The 22,558-nt window shown below is 37.2% G+C and overlaps 1 protein-coding gene and 1 pseudogene across 1 annotated transcript; both read left to right on the plus strand.

Annotated features, from left to right (window-relative positions):
- Nucleotides 1–318: 318 nt before the first annotated feature.
- LOC142169189 (putative late blight resistance protein homolog R1B-23) lies at nt 319–15,196 on the plus strand (annotated as a pseudogene).
- Nucleotides 15,197–16,235: 1,039 nt separating this feature from the next.
- On the plus strand, nt 16,236–20,671 carry LOC142161778 (putative late blight resistance protein homolog R1A-3). The gene is made up of 2 exons (XM_075229215.1): nt 16,236–20,080; nt 20,163–20,671. Exons 1-2 carry the CDS (start codon nt 16,259–16,261, stop codon nt 20,193–20,195), a joined length of 3,855 nt encoding a protein of 1,284 aa, XP_075085316.1. The 5' UTR covers nt 16,236–16,258; the 3' UTR covers nt 20,196–20,671.
- Nucleotides 20,672–22,558: the final 1,887 nt, after the last annotated feature.

Here is a 22,558-nt window from a genome sequence, read left to right on the forward strand (position 1 = left end):
TGGAAATACAAAAAAGGCGGAAGAAGACTAAAGCACATTAGCTAGCTTGATTTATAATAAGACTTGGAGCTAAACTTGTGTTGACTTTTCTTTGTTTGCAAATCTCTAAGTTGGTTTCACTTGTTATCTCTAAGTCAAGTTCCTCATGAATTGCTGGGACAACAACAACTACATGAATCCATTTACTTTTACTTTGATAAGAATTGCTACTATTAAATGTGAATACAATTGAATATGAGAATATATATAGTCTATGCAAAAGAATAATAGTGAAATATAAGGGGCATATTTGTCCACTTGTAAATTAAATTACGGAAAATGGTCATATTTGCTCGTGTACTTTGAAAATATGCAAAAAATAGGTCTCAATTATGAATTTTGGGCGAAGTGTGTGGCTAGAGGCGTAAGCCCGGGCGCTTGAAGCTTGTAAGTCTGATGAGACAAGAGGCAGTAATTTACTCATATAAATGAACGACGTGTGTTTTGCATATCAAATTTTCTCACTTAATGATAATTAATTAATATATATTCTCACTGTATTAAATCACTTAACCATGGTAAATTAACATGGTTTAACGAAGATTGATGTAACATAAGTTGGGTAAACTTGCAGGAATTTCTACTTCATGTAGGGAAGATGGCTCATAACAAGATGTTGTCAAGATTAATCAAATTGAGACATTTGAAATGGAGTTAACATTTTTGAGAACTTAGTTAAAATCACAAACAAGGCTCAATTGATCGCAGAAATATAATGCTTAACTCAGTTTTTGGTGGAATTCCAGATGAATACAAAACTAACCTTAATGTGGAAAGGATAGTAACACAGTTGCTGGTATTCATTGATTGTACTACCAGATTAAGTTACAGTTATGAAATGAATGATTTCTCATCCTCTCTGTTGGAATATATGGATTGCGTCGACAAGAATCTAAATGATGCACCGAGGTACTTACTCAGGTCTGACCTTTTTTCCAATAAAGAAGTCAAAATTCTTCGGAAGACAGATAGATATTTCAAGCAATTGAAATGCATTCAAAAGAGAATGAAGTTTCTGAGATACTTATATGACACAGAGATTAATGGTTACATTGACCATGAGAAGCAAAAAGGTTTGAGCACTAGAATGCAAATCATGGCTAAAAACGTCGGACAGTTCTGTCTTGCTCTTTGGCTTAATGAGGATGGAGATGATACGGCTCATATGCCTACTTATCTATTATCCGTGGTTGTGCTAGTCGAGCTGGAAATGAAGAATATTTTGCTCTGTGAAATAAAGGCTTCAAAGTTTATTCAATCAACCACTCTCAAGGACAAGAAACTACCAAAAGGATTTTCACATTATCTCCATAGTCTGCTGGTGTATCATAGGAATAAAAAGCTTGAGCACTTTCATACTAATGTCTCTGCTCGAAACATTGATATGGAAATAGACTTCTTGTTGGTTTTTCTTGGTGATGTGCCAAATCATGTTATTAATGATAAGAAGTTAAATGAAGTCTTAGAAAAGGTAGGAGTTCTTGCCGGCGACATACTTTGTGTAATTCAAATGCAGCTTCTTGCAGGATTTACAATCAAGGATGACGCTAGCAAGATTGTGTTGGGCGCACGCCCATGTTGTGCAGTCAAAGGCCCAATTGTATTCCATTCCTATTTGGAATTGGATTCGATTTTTATTCCTATTTAGAGTTGGTTTTGCTTTAAGAAAACCACCACTCATTATCTATAAATAGGACAACCTTGACGAATTATTCTATGCTCATTGCTATAAGCCTTTACTTAAGCACATAAGAGTGGTTTTTGAGAGAGCTTTCATCAAGAGAGAAAAGAGAAAAAAAGTATTCGTTTTGCTGCAGATTTTAATTCCGACCAGCCTACTTCAAATCACGTTTTGTGATTCGTTAACCGTTGGATTGGGTTGAAATATTGACTGAGTGTTCGTAATATCTTGATCTTTGATTTGAATGGCGGAGATCGAATTTGGAGGCCCGTAGCATCTGATTTCGATCCTCGAACAACAACTTCGTTTTTGTGGATTCTCCTCTTTCTTCAATTGATTTCTTGTTGCTATTGTTGTTCCGTGTTTGGCACTTGTTGTGCAGACAAATTGGAGAACTTTTGTAACTCTCTTATTATTATAGTGGAGCGTTTTGGATCTTTGTGATCCCGTGGTTTTTACCTTCGATTTGAAGGGTTCTCCACGTTAAAATTTGTAGTTCTTTATCTTTTTTATTTTTGAATTTGCCTCTTCCTCGACATAACAGTGGTATCATTGCTGGATATAGATATTGGAGAAAATTGAAGATCTAAAGGCACAAGTGGAAGAGAGGCACTACAAATCCTTAATATATAGCCAATCTCAGTTTCCCTCAGTTGGTGGATTGAGCTTTCTGGATTGTTTCCTAAGGAAATTGAATGAGATGTTGAAATCTGAATCGGATTTAGATTTCATGATGAAGCCTCGTATTGACATTTTTGTAACACTCCTCAAATCTATAAAAGTTTCAAGACACGCTAAATATAGAATTTAATTTCTTTTTTTAATCTTGCATTAAGTCCATAAAAATTATACGTCTATTACAGATTTAAACCCTTGTGATTGATTTTGAGTTACTTCTCTATCTATAAATAATTTGATATACAATTAGGGGAATATTAATAATTTTAATAGTATTAATTATTTAAAGTAGGTATAATTAAATACTTCCTCCATTTCAATTTATGTAAACCAATTTGATTGGGTACGGAGTTTAAGAAAACAGAGAAGACTTTTGAACTTGTGATGTAAAATGAGGCTCATATATTTTGTGTGATTATAAATCATTGCATAACGGTAAATTATTTTCAAATAAGGAAAGAGATCATTCTTTTTGACACGGAATAAAAAAGAAATAGGTTAAAATAAATTAAAACGGAGAAAGTACTAATTAAGTTAAAACAACCAAAAAAAAAAACAAAAAAGAAAAAAAGGAAAAACAATAAAAGAAAGGACGTGACAGCCTTAGCCCATAAAGGGTTGTGCAAGGCAAAAGAATTAAACAAAAGGCTTAATGCCTTAAACAAACCAGAACGCCTCACGTTCTGTTTACTCACGCACAGCAAAAGGGCTTAGAGCCTTATACGAAACAGAGGCAACCACGAAATTGCTCAAGCACGGAAAGTTCAGGGTTCTTTACAAATCACTAATTCTTGAACTCATGTATATAAATTTCCTATTGTCAATTATTCTACAGTAGTAGTAGGTAAGAATTGAATAGTTAATTTCCTTCTTTCTCTGCATAAACAGTAAATTTCGTGTTTAGATGTAAAACTTTAAAATTTATTAAAATGCACTGATTGTTGTAGAATCGATTGTTTGACGGGTATAAATTGGATTGAGGTCTACGTATTGGCTCGAAGAGTTTTAAGGTGAGTTGATATAACCCTTTAATAAAGTGATTTAACTCACAAAAGCACACACACAAGGTGTTTGATGAATTGCTTAAAAGAGTAAATATGTACTTAATCGGAGCGAGTGCGTACTTATTAACTTAGAATTATTCTAGCTAAAATTTAGATAATTTATTATGATATATGTGCGTAAATTTTCAGATTTTTGTGTTATTCTTATATGCCATTTTCATGTTGAAAATTAATGAAGAAGCAAGAATCTTTAGAAATACTTTTGAATGTTTATTTCATTCTTATGCTATGCTTTACATGTAAGGATTCCAGTATGAGTATGCATAGGATGTTCCAGAAAAGATTTAGACTTGAAAAGTCACAAGAAAAAGCTTTAGAAAGAAAAAATTTTGGGAGTATCCTCTATTCTGAGAAGGGGTCCTCGTCCAGGCCGAGGGTCCTGACCAAGGCGTTGACTTCCTAAAACTACTTATGCCAAAGTAGTTGAGAATTTACTTAGCCAAGCTAAGGTATGATACATGAGCGCTGAGAACCATGAAGCGAGTGGCACCTCGTGAATTGGGCCTATTTCATCAGGTTGGTCGAACCTGTGCCGATCACATGGTGACTAAGACAGAAATAAGTCAAGATAGTTGGAACTCCCGAAGTATAAAGTGAAGTATTTTTTTATAAGAAAGAAAAAGAAAAGAATTTCTTTTAGAATATTCATAAACTGCTACTATGCAATTATTTTAGAATGGTTCTTAGAAGCTCTATGTTTTCTAGGCATTTAGAATCTTTGCTCGTAATGTATAATTTATTAAAGTTTTGTCCTCTGTCGTTGAGATTCACTGAGTACAATGGATGGTGACTTTGCAGGCGAGCAGGCTACGGGTTAGGACTTCCCTCACTTCCAGTGCAATTGGTGAGCTCCGCTTTTGTTCGCGGAGTACTCGTTTGTGTCGTTATTATTTAGCTATTTCTTTGTTTACTTAGAGAACTAACCAGGAATCTCATGTCCTGACCAGTGCGTCCGTTTATCAGTAGAGGCTTCATAGACACAATCGTTAGGTTAAGATTCAGGTGTTTTTGATAATAACTTTGAAATATTTCAGTAGTTACTACGAATAAATTTTTGGAGTTGGTTTATTTTAGATATTTAAATTAATTAAAAGTATTTCATTAAAGTATTGCCTTGTTGCATATAAAGTTTGAAGTTATAATAGATTTGATAAGCACAGATGGTTCGCTCGGTCAAGTTTAGTGATCGGGTGCCGGTCACGGCATGATGAGAAAATGGGTCGTGACAAACTTGGTATTAGAGCCTCGGGTTTATGGAGTCCTAGGAGTCTATGAAGCCGTGTTAGTAGAGTCTTATTTATGGGTATCCATACTTATAAGTAGGAGGCTACAAGCATTTAGGAAAAGTCTCATTTTTTTCATACTTTAGATCGTGCAGTAGAGCCTACCTCTAAGAAATTAGCTAATGTATTCGTTTCTCCAAAACTCGCAGAATGGCTCGTACTCGCAACTTTGACACTGACACTCATGATGTTACTCAATAAACTATTGCTACTATTATGAATCAAGGTAGAAATAAGAAGGCTTCAACTCATTAAAGGAAGGGTAAATCCACAAAGGGGGCTCAAGTACCCGAGGTTGAACATGAAGAAGGGGTGGAGCATGATGAACCAGTACCCCAAGATCCAGTTCCACCCCCAATAGTGATTCCGACACAGACAGCTATATCTCCAGAGGTGGGTCAGATGTTTAATGTTGTCAACAGTGCTATGGAGATGTTTAAAGCCTTCATGGCCAATCAGAACGAGAGAAGAGATGAGATTTCACATCAATCAAACAGACAGAATAATTCTGAGTCCTCAAGAGTGAATGAATTTTTAAAGTTAAGTCCTCCATTTTTCCGTGGTACTATAGTTGATGAAGATCCAATGTTGTGGCTGAAGGGTGTCAAGAAAGCCCTCCGAGAGATGAAGGCATTTGATGATGAAGTTGTGGAGCTGGCTGCTTACCAGCTTAGAGATGTGACTGGCGCTTAGTTTGAGATGTGGGAAAAGAAAAGAGATGAATATGATGGCCCGCCTACTTGGGAAGAATTTGAAGAGGTCTTCATGGCTAATTTTATACCAGAAGAGGATAGGGAAGCTAAGGCTACAGAGTTCGAGCAGCTCAAGCAAGGGAATAAAAGTGTGCAAGATTACTACATGGAATCCATAAGTTTGGCTAAACATGCTCCTCACATGGTTAAGACAGAAAAAGCAAAGATTCGCAGGTTTGTTGGCGGTTTGGCTTACCATATTAAGGATACGACATCAGTTGTAGGTAGGAATGACGACTTTCTCCTCTGTTGTGGGATTCACCAAGCATTTAGAGAAAGAAAAACAACAAAGGAGAGAAGAAAAAGGGCATAACAAGAAAGCCCGGACAACGGACGAGATTAATGGTACATCCAGTGGAGGTGGAAGGGGTCCTCCAATAAGGAGTCATTAGAAACATCTCAGTCCACTCATCAGTCAGGTGGTGAGTCTTCCTTCAGACGTACTCAGAGTTATGGAAACCAGCCTCACCAGAATCAGAATTTTAGGACAGCATCCTCACATAGCCAGAGTCATGTTAAGGAATATTCACAATAACAAGGTCTTTGTGGTACATGTAAGCAGCAGCATTCAGGTCAGTGCAAGCTCGGGTTTCACGGTTGATATCATTGCGGAGACATTAGTCATATAAAAGCTAACTGCCCAAAGTTACGACGTAATTTCAGTGGGGTATCAGCTCGTCCTTCTAGTTCCTCAGCTACTACAGTTGTACCACCTCAAGCTCGTGGTTCTCATAATCAGGCCGGGCATGGAGCAGGTAGAGGTGCAGACCGAGTTACTCAGAAATAGGGACCACCACGTTTGTTTTCTACACTTGATCGTCAAAGTGCAGAGGCATCTGCAGAAGTTATTACATGTATACTTCTAGTCTGCTCACATAATGCTTATGCCATAATTGATCCAGGTTCAACGTTTTCGTATGTGACTCCATACTTTGCAATTAACTTCGGGCTAGAACCTGAACAACTTAGTGAGCCATTCCTAGTATCTACTCCAGTTGGCAAGTCAGTGGAAGCCACAAGAGTTTATAGAGGTTGTATAGTTTCAGTCCAAGGTCGCAGCACCGAGGCCAATCTCATAGAGTTAGAAATGGTGGATTTCGATGTGATCATAGGTATGGATTGGTTATCTTCGTGCTATGACATATTAGATTGTCATGCCAAAATAGTCAGGTTCCAATTTCCAAATGAAAAAGTCTTAGAGTGTAAGGGTAGTTCAACATCGCTTGTATGTAGGTTTATTTCTTACCTTTAGGCACAACAAATGATCGACAAGGGGTGTCTTGCCTATTTGGCTCACATCATTAATGCAAAATCAGAACCACTAGCTCTTCAGTCTGTGCCAGTTGTTAGAGAATTTCCAGAAGTTTTCCAAGATGACCTTCCCGGAATTCCTCCCGAAAGAATCATAGACTTTGGCATTGATCTCATGCCAGGCACTCAGCCCATATCTATACCTCCTTATAGGATGGCTCCACCAGAACATAATGAGTTGAGAGAACAGTTGAAAGACCTCCTTGACAACGACTTCATCCGGCCGAGTGTTTCACCGTGGGGTTCCCCGGTCACAGCTTGATCAGAAAATGGGTCGTGACAAACTTGGTATCAGAATGTGCATCGACTATCAACAATTGAATAAAGTTACCATTAAGAATAAGTACCCACTGCCAATAATTGATGATTTATTTGATCAACTTCAGGGTGCAAAGTACTTTTCAAAGATAGACTTGAGGTCGGGGTACCACCAGTTGAGAATCAGAGAAGAGGATATATCTAAAACAACCTTTAGAACTCGCTACGGGCACTATGAATTTCTAGTAATGTCCTTCGGGTTGACAAATGCTCCAGCTGCATTCATGGACCTCATGAACAGAGTTTTCAAGCCATTCCTTGATACCTTTATTATCGTGTTTATAGATGATATTTTGGTATACTCTAAGAGCAAGGATGAGCATGCAGAACACCTCAGGATAGCCTTGCAGACCTTGAAGGAGAATGAGCTTTATGCCAAGTTTTCAAAATGCGAGTTTTGGTTACAGTCAGTGTCATTCTTAGGCCACGTGGTATCTAGTGAAGGCATAAAAATAGACCCTTAGAAGACAGAAGTAGTCAAAAACTGGCCAAGGCCGACAACGCCAACCGGAATCAGGAGTTTCTTGGGATTAGCTAGCTACTATAGAAGGTTTGTAGAGGGATTTTCCTCACTTGCAGCTCCATTAACTAAGTTGACTCAAAAAGCGATTAAGTTCCAGTGGTCAGACGCTTATGAGCAGAGTTTTCAAGAGTTAAAGAAGAGGTTGACCACTGCACCTGTGCTAATCTTGACGATAGGTTTGAGTGAGTTCACAGTGTAGTGTGATGCCTCCAGAGTTAGTCTTGGGTGTGTATTTATGCAAGATGGAAAAGTTATTGCTTATGTTTCCAGGCAGTTAAAGAATCATGAGAAGAACTACCCCTACACGACTTGGAGCTTGCAGCAGTGGTGTTTGCATTAAAGATATAAAAACACTGCCTATATGACGAGCATTGTGAGATCATAAAAGCCTCCAGTACATTTTCAAGCAGAAGGAGTTAAATTTGAGACAGAGAAGGTGGCTCGAGCTATTGAAGGATTATGATACCAATATCCCTTATCACCCGGGCAAAGCTAATGTGGTAGCAGATGCACTTTGTTTTTTGGTAATTATAATTTTTATTAATCACCAAGAGTAATCGTTACAAATCAGCATAGTCATCCTCAACTTGCTACAATCCATACATAATCCTATCTCTATAACCATATTATATGCAGTACATAAATCCTCATAGAACTATCTTTCCCTGATGGTCTTTGTATTGTTATTTTTTCCTTAGAAATGAAGCTGCTGCATCTTTTTCCTCACTCCCCATTGTGCTATAATATTGCATATACATGCCACTTCCCTAGCTATCTGCTCTACATTTCTTGTTTGATCTTCAAACACTCTACTGTTCCTCTCTTTCCAGATCACATAGCTATATTCTGCATATATCATCTTGAGTATCTTTGCTTTACATGACTTACCTTTGGATTGGAAAAGCAGCCATGTAAACACTTGTTGCCAGGAATTAGTTGGAGCATCCAATAGTTGTAACCATCTCAACAATCTCATCCATACTGCTTTGGAGAAGCTACACTCACCAAAAAGATGGAGATGTGATTCATCTGCAGCCATACATAGAATACACCGTGAGTTCACTTGGATTCCCTATTTGGCTAGTCGATCCACAGTTAACAACCTTTCATGACACTGGAGCCACATTGTAAACACTACTTCAGTTCTAGCCTCATTATGGAATAGTAAGGTTCTCCATTCCACTTTGTTATGATTACCTAGGAGCCTTAAGTATACCTGCTTAATGAAGCTCCTCTGCTGCTTTAGTGCTGGTATTTGCTGTATATGTTTCCTAGCATCCAGAATCTTCCTCACCATCCAACTTGACTATTGTGGGATAGTCATGTCAAGTATGTTTTGCCCTTTGATGTAGTATGTATGAATCCATCTTATCCAAGCTTTATCCTCCTTATGAGCCAGGTCCCAGTATGTTTTAGTGACTGCTTCCTTATTCCACACTTGGAGATTTGTCAAGTTATAGCCCCCTATTAATTTAGGCACGCACATCTTGTCCCAAGCTATAAATGCTCTCTTTGTGATTGTATTGATGCCAGACCATATGTAACTTCTACAATATGCCTTTATCATCTTCATAACCTTTGCTGGTATAATGAACAATTGAGCCCAGTAAGATTGAATTCCAGGTAGAACAGTCTGCACTAGTTGTACTCTACCAGCATAAGATAGTTTCCAAGCAGTCCAAGAAGATACTCTTGCTACAATTCTCTCTACCAACGACTGCCATTGCATAATGGTTAACTTTTTTGTATTTAAAGGAATCCCCAAGTATTTGAAAGGCATCTCCCCTAATGAATAACCCGTACTCTGTAGTATTCTCATTTGTTCTGGCTTTCTCACTCCACCAAAGTAGATAGAACTCTTTGTTAGATTAGCTTGTAAACCAGAAGTAACAGAGAATTGCTCGAAGCAGTGGTGTAGAGCTTGTATAGAACTGGTGTCACCTCTAGCAAACATGAGTAGATCATCCGCAAAACTAAGATGAGTTATGTTCAGCTTGTTACATCTTGGATGGTATTTGTACTCCTTTACTTGCTTCAATCCTCTAAGTAGCCTGATCAGATACTCCATGGCAATTTCAAACAAGAATGGTGACATGGGGTCACACTGTCGAAGTCTTTTAGCAGCATTAAAAGGCTTTGTCAATTCTCCATTGATCATGATAGAGTAGCTCACTGTCAACATACATGTTTTCACCTATCAGAGGAATTTTGTAGGAAATCCTAAGTATTCCATAAGCTGCTCTAAGTATACCCATTCCACTGAGTCATAAGCTTTCATCATGTCCACCTTCAGCATGCATCTGGGAGATATATGTTTCCTGTTGTATGCTTTGACAAGTTCATGGGCTAATATGATGTTAGGTAGAAGATGCACTTAGTAGGAAGTCAATGGGTGTCCTGGCCCATCTTGCAGTACAAAGTCGAACTTTGGGTCGAGAAATTCAAAAACTAGAAAATGATGGAATTAGATTGGATGAGACCAAAGAAGGAGGTATAACTGCTTATGCCTTAGCGCAATCCTCTCTTGTTGCACATGTTAAGGCTAAACAAGACGAAGATTCGGACTTAGTGAAGTTAAAAAGAGTCAGAAACAAAGAAATCACTGCTTTCACTCTAGGAAGTGATGGAGTTTTGAAGTTGAATGATCGGTTATGTGTGCCTGATGTAGATGGTCTTAGGAAGTCCATAATGGAAGAAGCTCACAGCTCGAAGTACTCTATTCACCCAGGTTCTACCAAAATGTATCTGGACTTGAAAGAGTTGTATTGGTGGAAAGGCATGAAGAAGCAAGTAGCAGATCATGTGGCCAAATGTTTGAATTGCTAGCAAGTCAAAGCGGAGCATTAGAGGCCTGGTGGCCTAGCTCAAGATTATAGAGATACCACAGTAGAAATGGGAGATGATTAACATGGATTTCTTAGTAGGTCTGCCTCGCACATACCGTAAGCATGATTCAATTTGGGTTATTGTAGACCGACTGACAAAGTCCGCGCATTTCCTACCAGTAAAGATGACAGATTCCTCAGAGCAGTATACGTAGTTGTACATTAAAAAAATAGTTTGATTGCATGGTACTCAGTTTCAATCATATCTGACAGAGGCCCTCGGTTCACGGCACATTTTTGGCGGGCATTTCAGAAAAGATTAGGTGCCAAGGTCAATTTGAGCACCGCTTCCATCCACAGACCGATGGTCAGGCAAAAAGGACCATTCAGACTCTCAAAAATATATTGCGAGCATGTGTTATAGATTTTGGAGGTAATTGGGATGATCATTTGCCACTGATAGAAATTGCTTACAATAATAGCTATCAGGCCAACATTGGTATGGCTCCTTATGAAGCGTTGTATGGGCAAAGATGTAGGTCTCTAGTGGATTGGTTTGAACCAGCAGAAGTGCCGTTGATTGGTCCAGAGTTTGTTTGTGAGGCCTTAGAGAAAGTCCAGCTAATAAGATAAAGACAAAAAGCGGCTCAGAGTCGTCAAAAGTCCTATTCTGACAAGAGGCATCATGAATTAGAGTTCATGGTTGGTGATAAGGTATTTTTGAAAGTTTCACCAATGAAAGGAGTTATGAGGTTTGGTAAGAAAGAGGAAACTTCGTCCTGGATTTATCGGACCTTATGAGATTATAGAGAAGAAGGGAAACATGGCTTATGAGCTAGCGTTGCCCGTTGAGTTGTCCTCTGTTTATCTTGTCTTTCATGTATCTATGCTTAGAAAATACATTCATGATGAGTAACATATAATACCTGCCGACGCTATATAAATTAAAGAAGGCTTGACTTATGAAGAGGTACCTATAGAAATTTTCGATAGGCAAGTAAGAAAGTTGAGAACAAAAGATATAGCATCGGTAAAAGTTTTGTGGAATAATCATGATTCAAAAGAGGCTGCATGGGAGGTCGAGGAAGATATGAGGAAGAAGTATCCTTATTTATTTGAGGAACAAGGTATGTGAACCTAGGTTTGGCTTGACATTTATCTTTTATTTATTAAATACAAGTTAGCAAGTATTTATGTCCTTACTAGATTATACTTAGTTGTTGAAGTAATTTAGTTTCTATCAGAGTAGATTTAGTTATTAAATAATTTAGTACCATGCCAGAGTACATTTAATTCATTAAAGTGATTTACTTTTGCTGAAGTGTTGTGTTTTAGATTTTGGTTGGTTATTGTGGTACCTCCTTGCCGGAGTGTAAGTAATTAGTTTATGAGTTGTGTATGGTGCCTATGAATGGCCTGTTATGGTATATCTAATTGTTGGTGTAGTTGTGGTATTGGTGACAGGGATATTTTTTTGGATAGTCCAATTTACAGGGGAGACTCTGCCGAAATTTTTGAAAATTTAAGGAGTTAGCCAAAATTTAGAGTCCCTTGGGAAAGTGAGTAGTGTTAAGAAATCTTAAGAAGTTCAAGGACTTAAAGAATGATTGCTAGCTTAAGAATAAGGCCCTAGCAACATTCGAGGACGAATATTTTTAAGGAGAAAATATTATAACACTTTTCAAATCTATAAAAATTTCAAGACACGCTAAATATAGAATTTAATTTTTTTTTTAATCTTCCCTTAAGTGCATAAAAATTATACTTTTATTACGGATTTAAACCCTTGTGATTGATTTTGAGTTACTTCTCTATTTATAAATAATTGGATATACAATTAGGGGAATATTAATAATTTTAATATTATTAATTATTAAAAGTAGGTATAATTAAATACTACTTAAGTTAAAACAACCAAAAAAAAAACAAAAAAGGGAAAACAATAAAAGAAAGCACGTGACAGCCTTAGCCCATAAAGGGCCGTGCAAGGCAAAAGGATTAAACAAAAGGCTTAATGGCTTAAACAAACCAGAACGCCTCCCGTTCTGTTTACTCACGCACAACAAAAGGGCTTAAAGCCTTATACGAAACAGAGGCACCAACCAAATTTCTCAAGCACTAAAAATTCTAGGGTTATTTACAGATCACTAATTCTTGAACTCAGATATATAAATTTCCTATTGTCAATTATCCTACAATAGTAGGTAAGAATTGAATAGTTAATTCCCTTCTTTCTCTATATAAACAGTAAATTTCATGTTTAAGTATAAAACTTTAAAAATGATTAAAATGCACTGGTTATTGTAGAATCGATTGTTTGACGGGTATAAATTTGATTGGGGTCTACGTATTGGTTCGAAGAGTTTTGAGGTGAGTTGATATAACCCTTTATTAAAATGGTTTAACTCACAAAAGCACGCATACAAGGTGTTTGATGAATTGTTTAAAAGAGTTAATATGTACTTAATCGGAGCGAGTGCGTACTTATTAACTTAGAATTGTTCTAGCTAAAGTTTAGATGATTTATTATGATATATGTGCGTAAATTTTCAGATTTTTGTGTTAATCTTATATGCTATTCTCATGTTGAAAATTCATGAAGAAGCAAGAATCTTTAGAAATACTTTTGAATGTTTATTTCATTCTTATGCTATGCTTTACATGTACGGATACCAGTATGAGTATGTATAGGATGTTCCAGAAAATATTTAGACTTGAAAAGTCACAAGAAGAAGTTTTAGAAAGAAAAGATTTTGAAAGTATCCTCTGTTCTGAGAAGGGGTCATCGTCGAGGCCGAGGGTCCTGACCGAGGCATTAGACTTCCTGAAACTACTTGTGCCAAAGTAGGGAGCACACGAGCCGAAGGTCTCGTTACTGAGAATTTACTTAGCCAAGCTAAGGTATGATACACGAGCATTGAGAACCATGAAGCGAGTGGCACCTCGTGGATTGGGCCTATTCGATCAGGTTGGGATCGAACCCGTGCCGATCACACGGTGACTAAGACAGAAATAAGTCAGGATACTTGGAACTCCCGAAGTATAAAGTGAAGTATTTTTTTATAAGAAAGAAAAAGAAAAGAATTTCTTTTAGAATATTCATAAACTGCTATTATGCAATTATTTTAGAATTGTTCTTAGAAGCTTTATGTTTTCTAGGCATTTAGAATCTTTGCTCGTAATGTATAATTTATTAATGTTTCGTCCCCTGTCGTTGAGACTCACTGAGTACAATGGATGGTGCTTACGTTCTCTTTTGGGAACCTACGTTGGTTTGCGGTACAACGTAGGAACCGGTTTTGCAGGTGAGCACGCTACGGGTTAGGACTTCCCTCACTTCCAGTGCAATTGGTGAGCTCCGCTTTTGTTCGCGGAGTACTCGTTTGAGTCGTCATTATTTAGCTATTTCTTTGTTTACTTAGAGGACTGGCCAGGAATCTCATGTCCTGACCAGTGCGTCAGTTTATCAGTAGAGGCTTCATAGACACAGTCGTTGGGTTAAGATTCATGTATATTTGATAATAACTTTGCAATATTTCAATAGTTACTACGAATAAATTTTTGGAGTTGGTTTATTTTAGATATTTAAATTAATTAAAAGTATTTCGTTAAAGTATTGCCTTGTTGCATATAAAGTTTGAAGTTATAATAGATTTGATAAGTGCAGATGGTTCGCTCGGTCAAGTTTAGTGATCGGGTGCCGGTCACGACTTGATCAGAAAATGGGTCGTGACAATTTTAGAGAAAGAGCTCTCATCTCTAACATCTGTTTTTGGAGATGTTGCAAAAGTGCATCATGAGCATGAAATTCTTTAAGGTCTGTAAAAGCGTACTATCAATTTGGCATATGAAGCTGAAGTTGCCATTGACTCTATTCTTGCTCAATATAATGCTCTTTGGCATTTATTTTGCTCATTTCCTGCAAGTAAAAGAGATCAAGAATATTCGTGAGAAGGTGACTGAGATGTGGTTTATGAACCTCCTTCCTCTTAAGCCCTGCTCTGTGATAGAGCCAACTAAGCATCTGCCAATTCAACATAGCAATCTTAGGAATGATGAGGAGATAGTGGGCTTTGAGAATGAGACAAAAAGTATACTTCGGCTTATGATTCGAGGAACAAATGAGCTTGATGTCATCCCAATTGTTGGGATAGGTGACCAGGTAAAACTACTATTGCTAGAAAGGTGTATAATGACAACATCGTATCTCATTTTGATGTTCGAGCATGGTGCACCATTTCCCAAATACATAACCGGAGAGAGGTGTTACAAGAGATTTTCAGGTCCAAGTACAAGGTTGATGAGGTTGGCGAACTTGCTGACATGTTGAGGAAAAGCTTAGTGGGAAAGAGATACCTCATTGTCTTGGATGATATATGGGATGGTATGGCGTGGGATGAGTTAAGATTATCTTTCCCAGATGGTAGAAATGGAAGTAGAATAGTAGGGACAACTCGACTTGACAAAGTGAGTGAGGATGTCAAGCAACATAGTGATCCGTATTTCCTTCCATTCCTCACACCCGAAGAGAGTAGGGAATTGTTGCAGAAAAAAGTGTTTCAAAACGAAGCTTGCCCACCTGAACTACACGATGTGTGTCTAGATGTTGCAAGAATATGCAAAGGGCTGCCACTAGTGGTTGTCTTAGCAGCTGGAATAATTAAAAAGAAGAAAATGGAAGAATTTTAGTGGCATGAGGTTAAAGATGCTCTATTTTACTAATCAAAGCAAATGAACCAACAAATAATAAAAGAAATCTGCAACAAGCAGATACAGACATACAACTAACAGTGTGAATAACAACAAATTTCCGACGTCTATATCCAGGACATTATTTATGTACTTTAACAAAATATGGTGCATAAAAACAAGTTTAATATATTTGTCGACTGAATACTGCTGAAATATTCTTCTACTATGTAATATTTCATCTTCATCATCATCCTCTCTTATAAGAATGTGTAGCAATAATACTCACAAACAGAAATCGTTCCAGACACGGTGTATTTGATTGTTAATTAGAATGATAGGCAACTCTTGAGCTGTAACAGTACTACTTGCACATTAACTAATGCAACCATTGACTTTGAAGGCCAATAGGAATGGATTATCACCTGCAGATTAGCTGTCTCTCTGTATTAATAATACGATAAGCCCGCCGTTATTCATTAAATAATTCTTCCATTGACTTTTGGTAGCATTTAGATCCAGTCCAATAAACATTGAATGTTAGTTTGATTGAACCATAATTATTCATTCACTAATCTTGTTAGAGTATGCTAATGAGAGAAGGCCCTATAGACCGAAACCTTTCCTCCTTCCAACCTTTTATGCTGATATTAATCTTCACTTGTCATTAGAAGTTTTCTCCTACTGCAAACTTTGGTCTTTATCAGGTATATATTTCAATAATTCTTTTCTAATCTCACTTGACACGTTATATCCGAAAATAATTATTTGTCTCTTCAGCTATCATTGAAGTGAATTTGTTGAACCATGATTTAGCATTATAACCCCAGCAATATATTAGACACTGACAGTTTAGCTTTCTTCCTAAAATTTAACATCTTAAGAACGGAGAAGTGAAATGAAGCAACATTTACAATAGAAAGTAAGAAAATAGGAGGTTTGTGAAATTTTCCATAACCAAAATGGCAAGGAAGGTGTGTATAATCTTTCACATTAATTGTAGCTTCTAACAGTAGATATTGAAAGAGAAATGTTATTCTTAATGAAACTAATATTTCAAGAGTATGGTGAACTTGCAGGAATTATCTAAGGAAGATGGCTCGTAATGAAATTGAGGATATGTTAGATCACCTAAGAAGGATCAAGATTGGAGGTGATCTGAATAGTGTCAAGATTGATGAAATTGAGACACTTGAATTGGAGCTACGATTTTTGAGAACCTTTATAAAGTACTATCATTTTCTTTTGCCTGATTCCTTAGCCAAAATCATAAAGAAGGCCCAATTGATTGTGGAAATGCTTCACTCAGTTTTTGGTGGAATTCCAGATGAATGCAAAACTAACCTTAATGTGGAAAGGCTAGTATCACATTTGCTGGAGTTCATTGGAGGTAATGCCAGTTCAAGCTACAGTTATGAATTGAATGATTCCTATCTATCGGAATATATGGATTGCCTCGTCAAGAATCTAAATGATATACTGGTATCGCTGGAATTGGATGAGTCTGAAACTCTTTTGACGGATGGACTACTCCAGATAAATCGATGTTTAAAGCAAGTGAAAACCATTCAAAAGAAAATGAGCTTTTTTAGATACTTATATGCTACGGAGATGAATGGTTACATCGACCATGAGAAGCTGGAAGGTCTGGAGACTCGAATTCGGTTCATGGCTGACAATGTGGGACAATTCTGTTTTTCTTTGTGGATCTTGGATGAGGACGAAGATGATCTAAATAATATCTTAAGTAAACCTCCTTATCTACTATGCCTGATTATGCTTGTGGAACTGGAAATGAAGAAGATTTTTCGTGGTGAACTAAAAGGTTCGAAGTTTACCCAATCAAGAACTTTCAAGGACAAAAAATTGCCAAAAGGATTTTTGCATCATCTCCGTACTCTACTGGTGTATCTCAGTAACATAATTCTTGAGAACTTTCCAAATAATGTTTCTGCTCGAAATTTTGATTTGGCAATAGAGTTCTTGTTGGTTTTTCTTGCTGATGTGCCAAATCGATTTATTAATGGTAAGAGGTTGAATGAGGTCTTGGAAAAGGTTGTTGCACTTGTGGGTGAAACATTATTTTTAAGTCAAAAGCTTCTTGCGAGCTCTACAATCAAATATCACACCAGCAAGACTAATCTTACCCTGACAGAGATAATTGAGAGAAGTGAAAATTTAAAGGCACAAGTAGAAGAGAGGTACTACAAATCCTTAAAATTCATTCCCTATGGTCAGTTTCCCACAGTTGGTGGAGTCAGCTTTTTGGGTTCTCTTTTAAGGAAGTTGGATGAAATGTTGAAATCTGAATCAGGTTTAGTCATGTTGAAGCCTCATATTGTCATTTTAGAGAAAGAGCTCTCATCTCTAACATCCATTATAAGAGATGTCACAAAGGTGCAACATGAACATGAAATTCTTAAAGATCTTCAGAGGCGTACTATCAATTTGTCATATGAAGCTGAAGTTGTCATTGACTCTATACTTGCTCAATATAATTCACTTTGGCATCTCTTTTGCTCACTTCCTACAATCATAGAAGAGATCAAGCATATTAGTGTGGAGGTGACAGAGATGTGGTCGGAAAACCTTGATCTTAAGCCTTGCTATGTGGTAGAGCCATCTAAACATTTGCCAACTCAACAAAGCAATACTGTGAATGATGAGGAGATAGTTGGTTTTGAGAATGAAGCAGAACAAATAATTCGATATCTGATTCAAGGTACAAATGAGCTAGATACCATCCCAATTGTAGGCATGGGGGGACAAGGGAAAACGACTATTGCTAGAAAGGTGTATGACAATAAAATGATTGCTTCTCACTTTGATGGTCTAGCATGGTGTTGCATTTCCCAAACATATAACTGGATAGATTTACTACGAGAGATCCACAGTCAAGTTTCGAAGAACAAGGTAGATAAGGATGATGAACTCGCTCACATGTTGAAGAAAAGCTTAATGGGCAGGAGATATCTGATTGTCTTGGATGATATGTGGGATGTTAAGGCATGGGATGACTTAAGATTATCTTTCCCAAATGATGAAAATGGAAGTAGAATAATAGTAACAACTCGACTTGAGGAAGTGAGTAAGCAAGTCAAGCAACATACTGATCCTTATTCTCTTCCATTCCTCACACAAGAAAAGAGTTGCCAACTGCTGCAGAAAAAAGTGTTCCAACAGGAAGATTGCCCACCTGAACTACAAGATGTCAGTCTAGAAGTTGCAAAAACATGCAAAGGACTGCCTCTTGTTGTTGTCTTGGCAGCTGGAATTATTAAAAAGAAGAAAATGGAAGAATCTTGGTGGCGTGAGGTTAAAGATGCTCTATTTTCCTATGTTGGCAAGTCTGAAGGATATAGTCTTTCAACTATGCAGTTAAGTTATGATAACTTGCCCGATTATTTAAGACCTTGCCTTCTTTATATGGGGGTGTTTCCGGAGGATGCGAGAATTCCAGTGTCTAAGTTGATAAGCTTATGGATCGCGGAAGGCTTCGTGAAGAACATTGAATCTGGGAGGTTGGAAGAGGTAGCTGAAGGTTACTTGTTGGATCTCATTAGCAGTAACGTGGTAATGGTTTCAAGGAGAAGGTATAACGGTAAAGTCAAATACTGCAACGTTCATGATGTAGTGCTTCACTTTTGTTTTCGGAAGAGTAGAGAAGAAAAGTTTATGTTGGCAGTGAAGGGGCATCATACCTACTTTGAACCTTTAGTTTGGACGATAAACGGCCCCATTGTAACTAAGCTTTCAGAGTTTGCAGTGAAGGGCCAATTTCAACCTTCCAATTGGAAGGAAAGTCGACTGATCTTCAATTTCACTGATGAGCCTTTCAAAACACGGAAGCCTTTCCACCAACACTTGAGGTCACTGATAACGACTACTGAAAGAGTAATTCGTTCTTGGGATCCCTATCTTCTGGTTAGTAAATTGAGACTTCTTAAGGTCTTGGATTTGAGTTCCTATGAAGTAAATATTTTGTTGTCATCTACATTGCTACCACTAATCTACCTGAAGTTCCTTGCAGTTTACACACATAAGTTCGTTTTTCATCCAAAACCACATCTGCGCCATCTAGAAACTTTAATCGTGAAGTGTGCTGGTAATTGTACAAGGTTACCAGCAGTGTTTTGGAAAATGAAAAAATTAAGGCATGTTGAGATTAGTTGGACTGATTTCGATTTGGAAAATAATAAGCAGCGGATCTTTAAAGAATCCTCTAAATTGGAAAGTTTGAGGATATTAAAGAATGTAGTACATCGAATTCGCGATGCCTATGGATTACTGGATGTTTTATCGCGGAGCTGTCCTAATCTTCAAGAACTTGCCATCAAGTTCATTGACTACATAGATTCTGATAGCGAGGATGATGCTGATAATGTGAATGATTCTGCAGAGATTTGTCTCAATTTGGAGAGTCTTACCCAGCTTCTAATACTTCGCCTTTTCATTCCCTCGTCCCAAGTTGTATCCAAGTTACACTTGCCTTCATGTTTAAAGAAGTTGGTACTACACACAGCTCGTATAGAAAACACGATTTCCTTTATTGCAGGACTACCAAGTCTAGAGTATCTCAAATTAAGAGATCCAAGGTGGGGTGAGTCAGAGGAACTTCAATCAGAAGAGTGGTGCCTCGGAGATATCACGTTCCATAAACTTAAGTTCTTAAAACTGGATCGCTTAGTTATCTCAAGGTGGGAAGCCTCAGAGGAATCTTTTCCACTTCTTGAAACACTTGTTATAAGATGGTGTAACGAGCTCGAGGAGATTCCCAATAGCTTTACAGATATTCAAACACTGAAACAGATTAAGGTGCTTTCATGCAGCAAAGACTCTCTCAAGGCTTCAGCTGTGAGAATTAAGGAAGAAGTCGAAGATATTGAAGGATGCGACCGTGTAGACATCATTATCAAAGTAAGTAGAAACAAACTCCTATGTGCTGTTTTCGAGTATCTACGTGCATCTAATTAACGTGCAAATAATATGTTTGATACAGGATGTTTATGGAAATCTCCGAAAGATGTGGTAAAGCACATGCTTGTCACAAAAATATGGTACTCTTTTAGTCTTTTCTTGTTCCTTCTTTTTTCTTTATTAGATGCTCGCTTTCCCTTAGTAGCTCCATGTCGATCTCAAACTAATGAGGATGTGTTTGAATTTGACAAGAGGGGTAGAGGGAGGCCTAAGAAGTATTGGGGTGAGGTGATTAGGCAGCACTTGGCTCTGTTCTATCTTACCGAGGACATGACCCTCGATAGAAAGGTGTGGAGGTTGAAAATTAGGGTGATGGGTTGATAGATAGTCTAGAGTTTTGCCTTGTCTTACCAGTAGTAGTAGTACTAGTCGGGTACCTTCCTATTCCTAGTCCCTTGTTTCTATACGGTATGCCAGTATTAGCAATAGGATTGACACTATTTTTGTAGTTTCATATCCTGGATCTCTGTCATTATTCGTTGTACTATTTGCTTACACTGTCTTATTACATTGTTGTTGCTATTGTTTCTTTATTGCTCCATTTTTTACGTTCTTTAGCCGAGGGTCTTTCGAAAACAACTTCTCTACCTTCAGAGGTAGGGCTAAGGTCTGCGTACACACTACCCTCCCCAAACCCTACTTGTGAGACTCCACTAGGTTGTTTTTATTGTAATTGATTAGACAACTACAGCTTAAGCACAGATAGAGTAAGTGGAGTTCTTTCTTTGCAAATTGTTGTAGCCATGCTCATGTTGGAGTATATCATGCTGCTAGCCAAAGCGCACATCCTTTTATATTGTGACACTACTATATTGCTAAGGTTTTTTTTTATTTTTAAAAATTTATTGTTAAACATAGATTCATGTCTACTGGGAAGAATTTGTTCATTTTCCTCTTTTTTCTGTATGTTTAGATGTTTGAATAATGTAATCTCATTGACAATGGATGCACAAACCATATGTCATGTGTAGCATCGCAAGTATATTTATTTTTATCGACTTCATTACACCTGAAACTTACTATAGGCGTAGATATCATCAGTGGCGAAGCCAGAAATTTATCTCAGGGTGTTCAAACTTGAAAGAAGTGAAAAAACAATTCCGACAAAGGATGTTCAAACTTGAAAGAAGTGAAAAAAAATTTTCTGACAAAGGGTGTTCAGTATATGTCATATATCTCTAAAATCTAATATTTTACCTATATACGCAGTGTAATTTTTCGACGAAGGGTGGTCAGTTGATCACTCTTATGACAATGTAGCTTCGCCCATGGGTGTCATGCGTAGCATCGCGCATATATTTATATAATGCAAATACTGTAGCGAAAGATCGTGGGTTAATTAGCACACAATCACACACAAAGCAAATAGAAAAGAAAAAATAACACATGAATTGAATGAAGTTCGCCTGAGCTTAGTCCACGGGCAGAAGCAAAGAGAAGAAGTGTAAAATATAAGAATCCCTACCTACAACCAAGTAGTCTTAAAACTATAAGAGAATGATTTTTCCAATCCCAGAAGGACAATATGTTTTTCTTTCCCAAATCTATTAGAAAAGTAATTTTCCAAACAATAAGATAAATTTTCAAAAATTACAAAGAAATAGTTCAAGCCATAAATAACTATTATGGGTATATTTTTCCTAAGTAGAAATTCACTAGACTTTAGATTAGATGTGTCTTTGTCTCAATTTATGCATCCCTTTTGCTCTCCAGCTGTACTTTTTATCCTTTTCTTAGCTTTGCAACCCCTATGCTTTTTACCACTTTTCTTCGATATTTTTGTAAGTTCCACATCGAAAGAACAAGAAAAAATCAATTTACGTATAAGGTATTGATAACTTTTAATAGCATGAGTTTTTTTAGGGAAAACTGTTCGAACTTGACCCAAAACGAATAATATCACATTATGTTGAAAGTATCTTATGAAAATTGCGGAGTGCTGAATTGGAACATAACAACTGATATCATAGTCATAGCCAATAATTTAGCGGGAGAAGTATGAAAAATTGGAACATAACAACTGATATCATAGTCATAGCCAATAATTTAGCGGGAGAAGTATGAAAATTGCGGAGTGCTGAATTGGAACATAACAGCTGATATCATAATCATAGCCAATAATTGGAAATTGCAGAGTGATGAATTGGAACATAACTTAGTGCCTTTGCCCGTCTAAACTAGAAAAGCTAGCATCGGTTAACGTTGATGGCACACAGTTAATTATTGGCTTAGTGTCTTTGACAGTCTAAACTAGAAGAAGCTAGCATCGGTTAACGTGGTGTCATACAGTTAATCTTCAAAATATTCTACTTATAAGTTGTTTAAATCTTTCTTAGTCGTGTGAGATGTTTTTGAAAAACTATACAAGATTGGTCCAAAGTAGATAAATATCGCACATTATTAAGAGTATCTTTAGTG

Source organism: Nicotiana tabacum, chromosome 14, assembly GCF_000715075.1.
Source record: "Nicotiana tabacum cultivar K326 chromosome 14, ASM71507v2, whole genome shotgun sequence".
Classification (NCBI taxonomy): Eukaryota; Viridiplantae; Streptophyta; class Magnoliopsida; order Solanales; family Solanaceae; genus Nicotiana; species Nicotiana tabacum.

Coding starts and splice junctions, on each gene's coding strand:
- LOC142161778 (XM_075229215.1), top strand. CDS start 16,259: ATGGCTCGTAATGAAATTGAGGATATGTTAGATCACCTAAGAAGGATC. Junction 20,081..20,162: donor GTGTAGACATCATTATCAAA/GTAAGTAGAAAC, acceptor TGTTTGATACAG/GATGTTTATGGAAATCTCCG.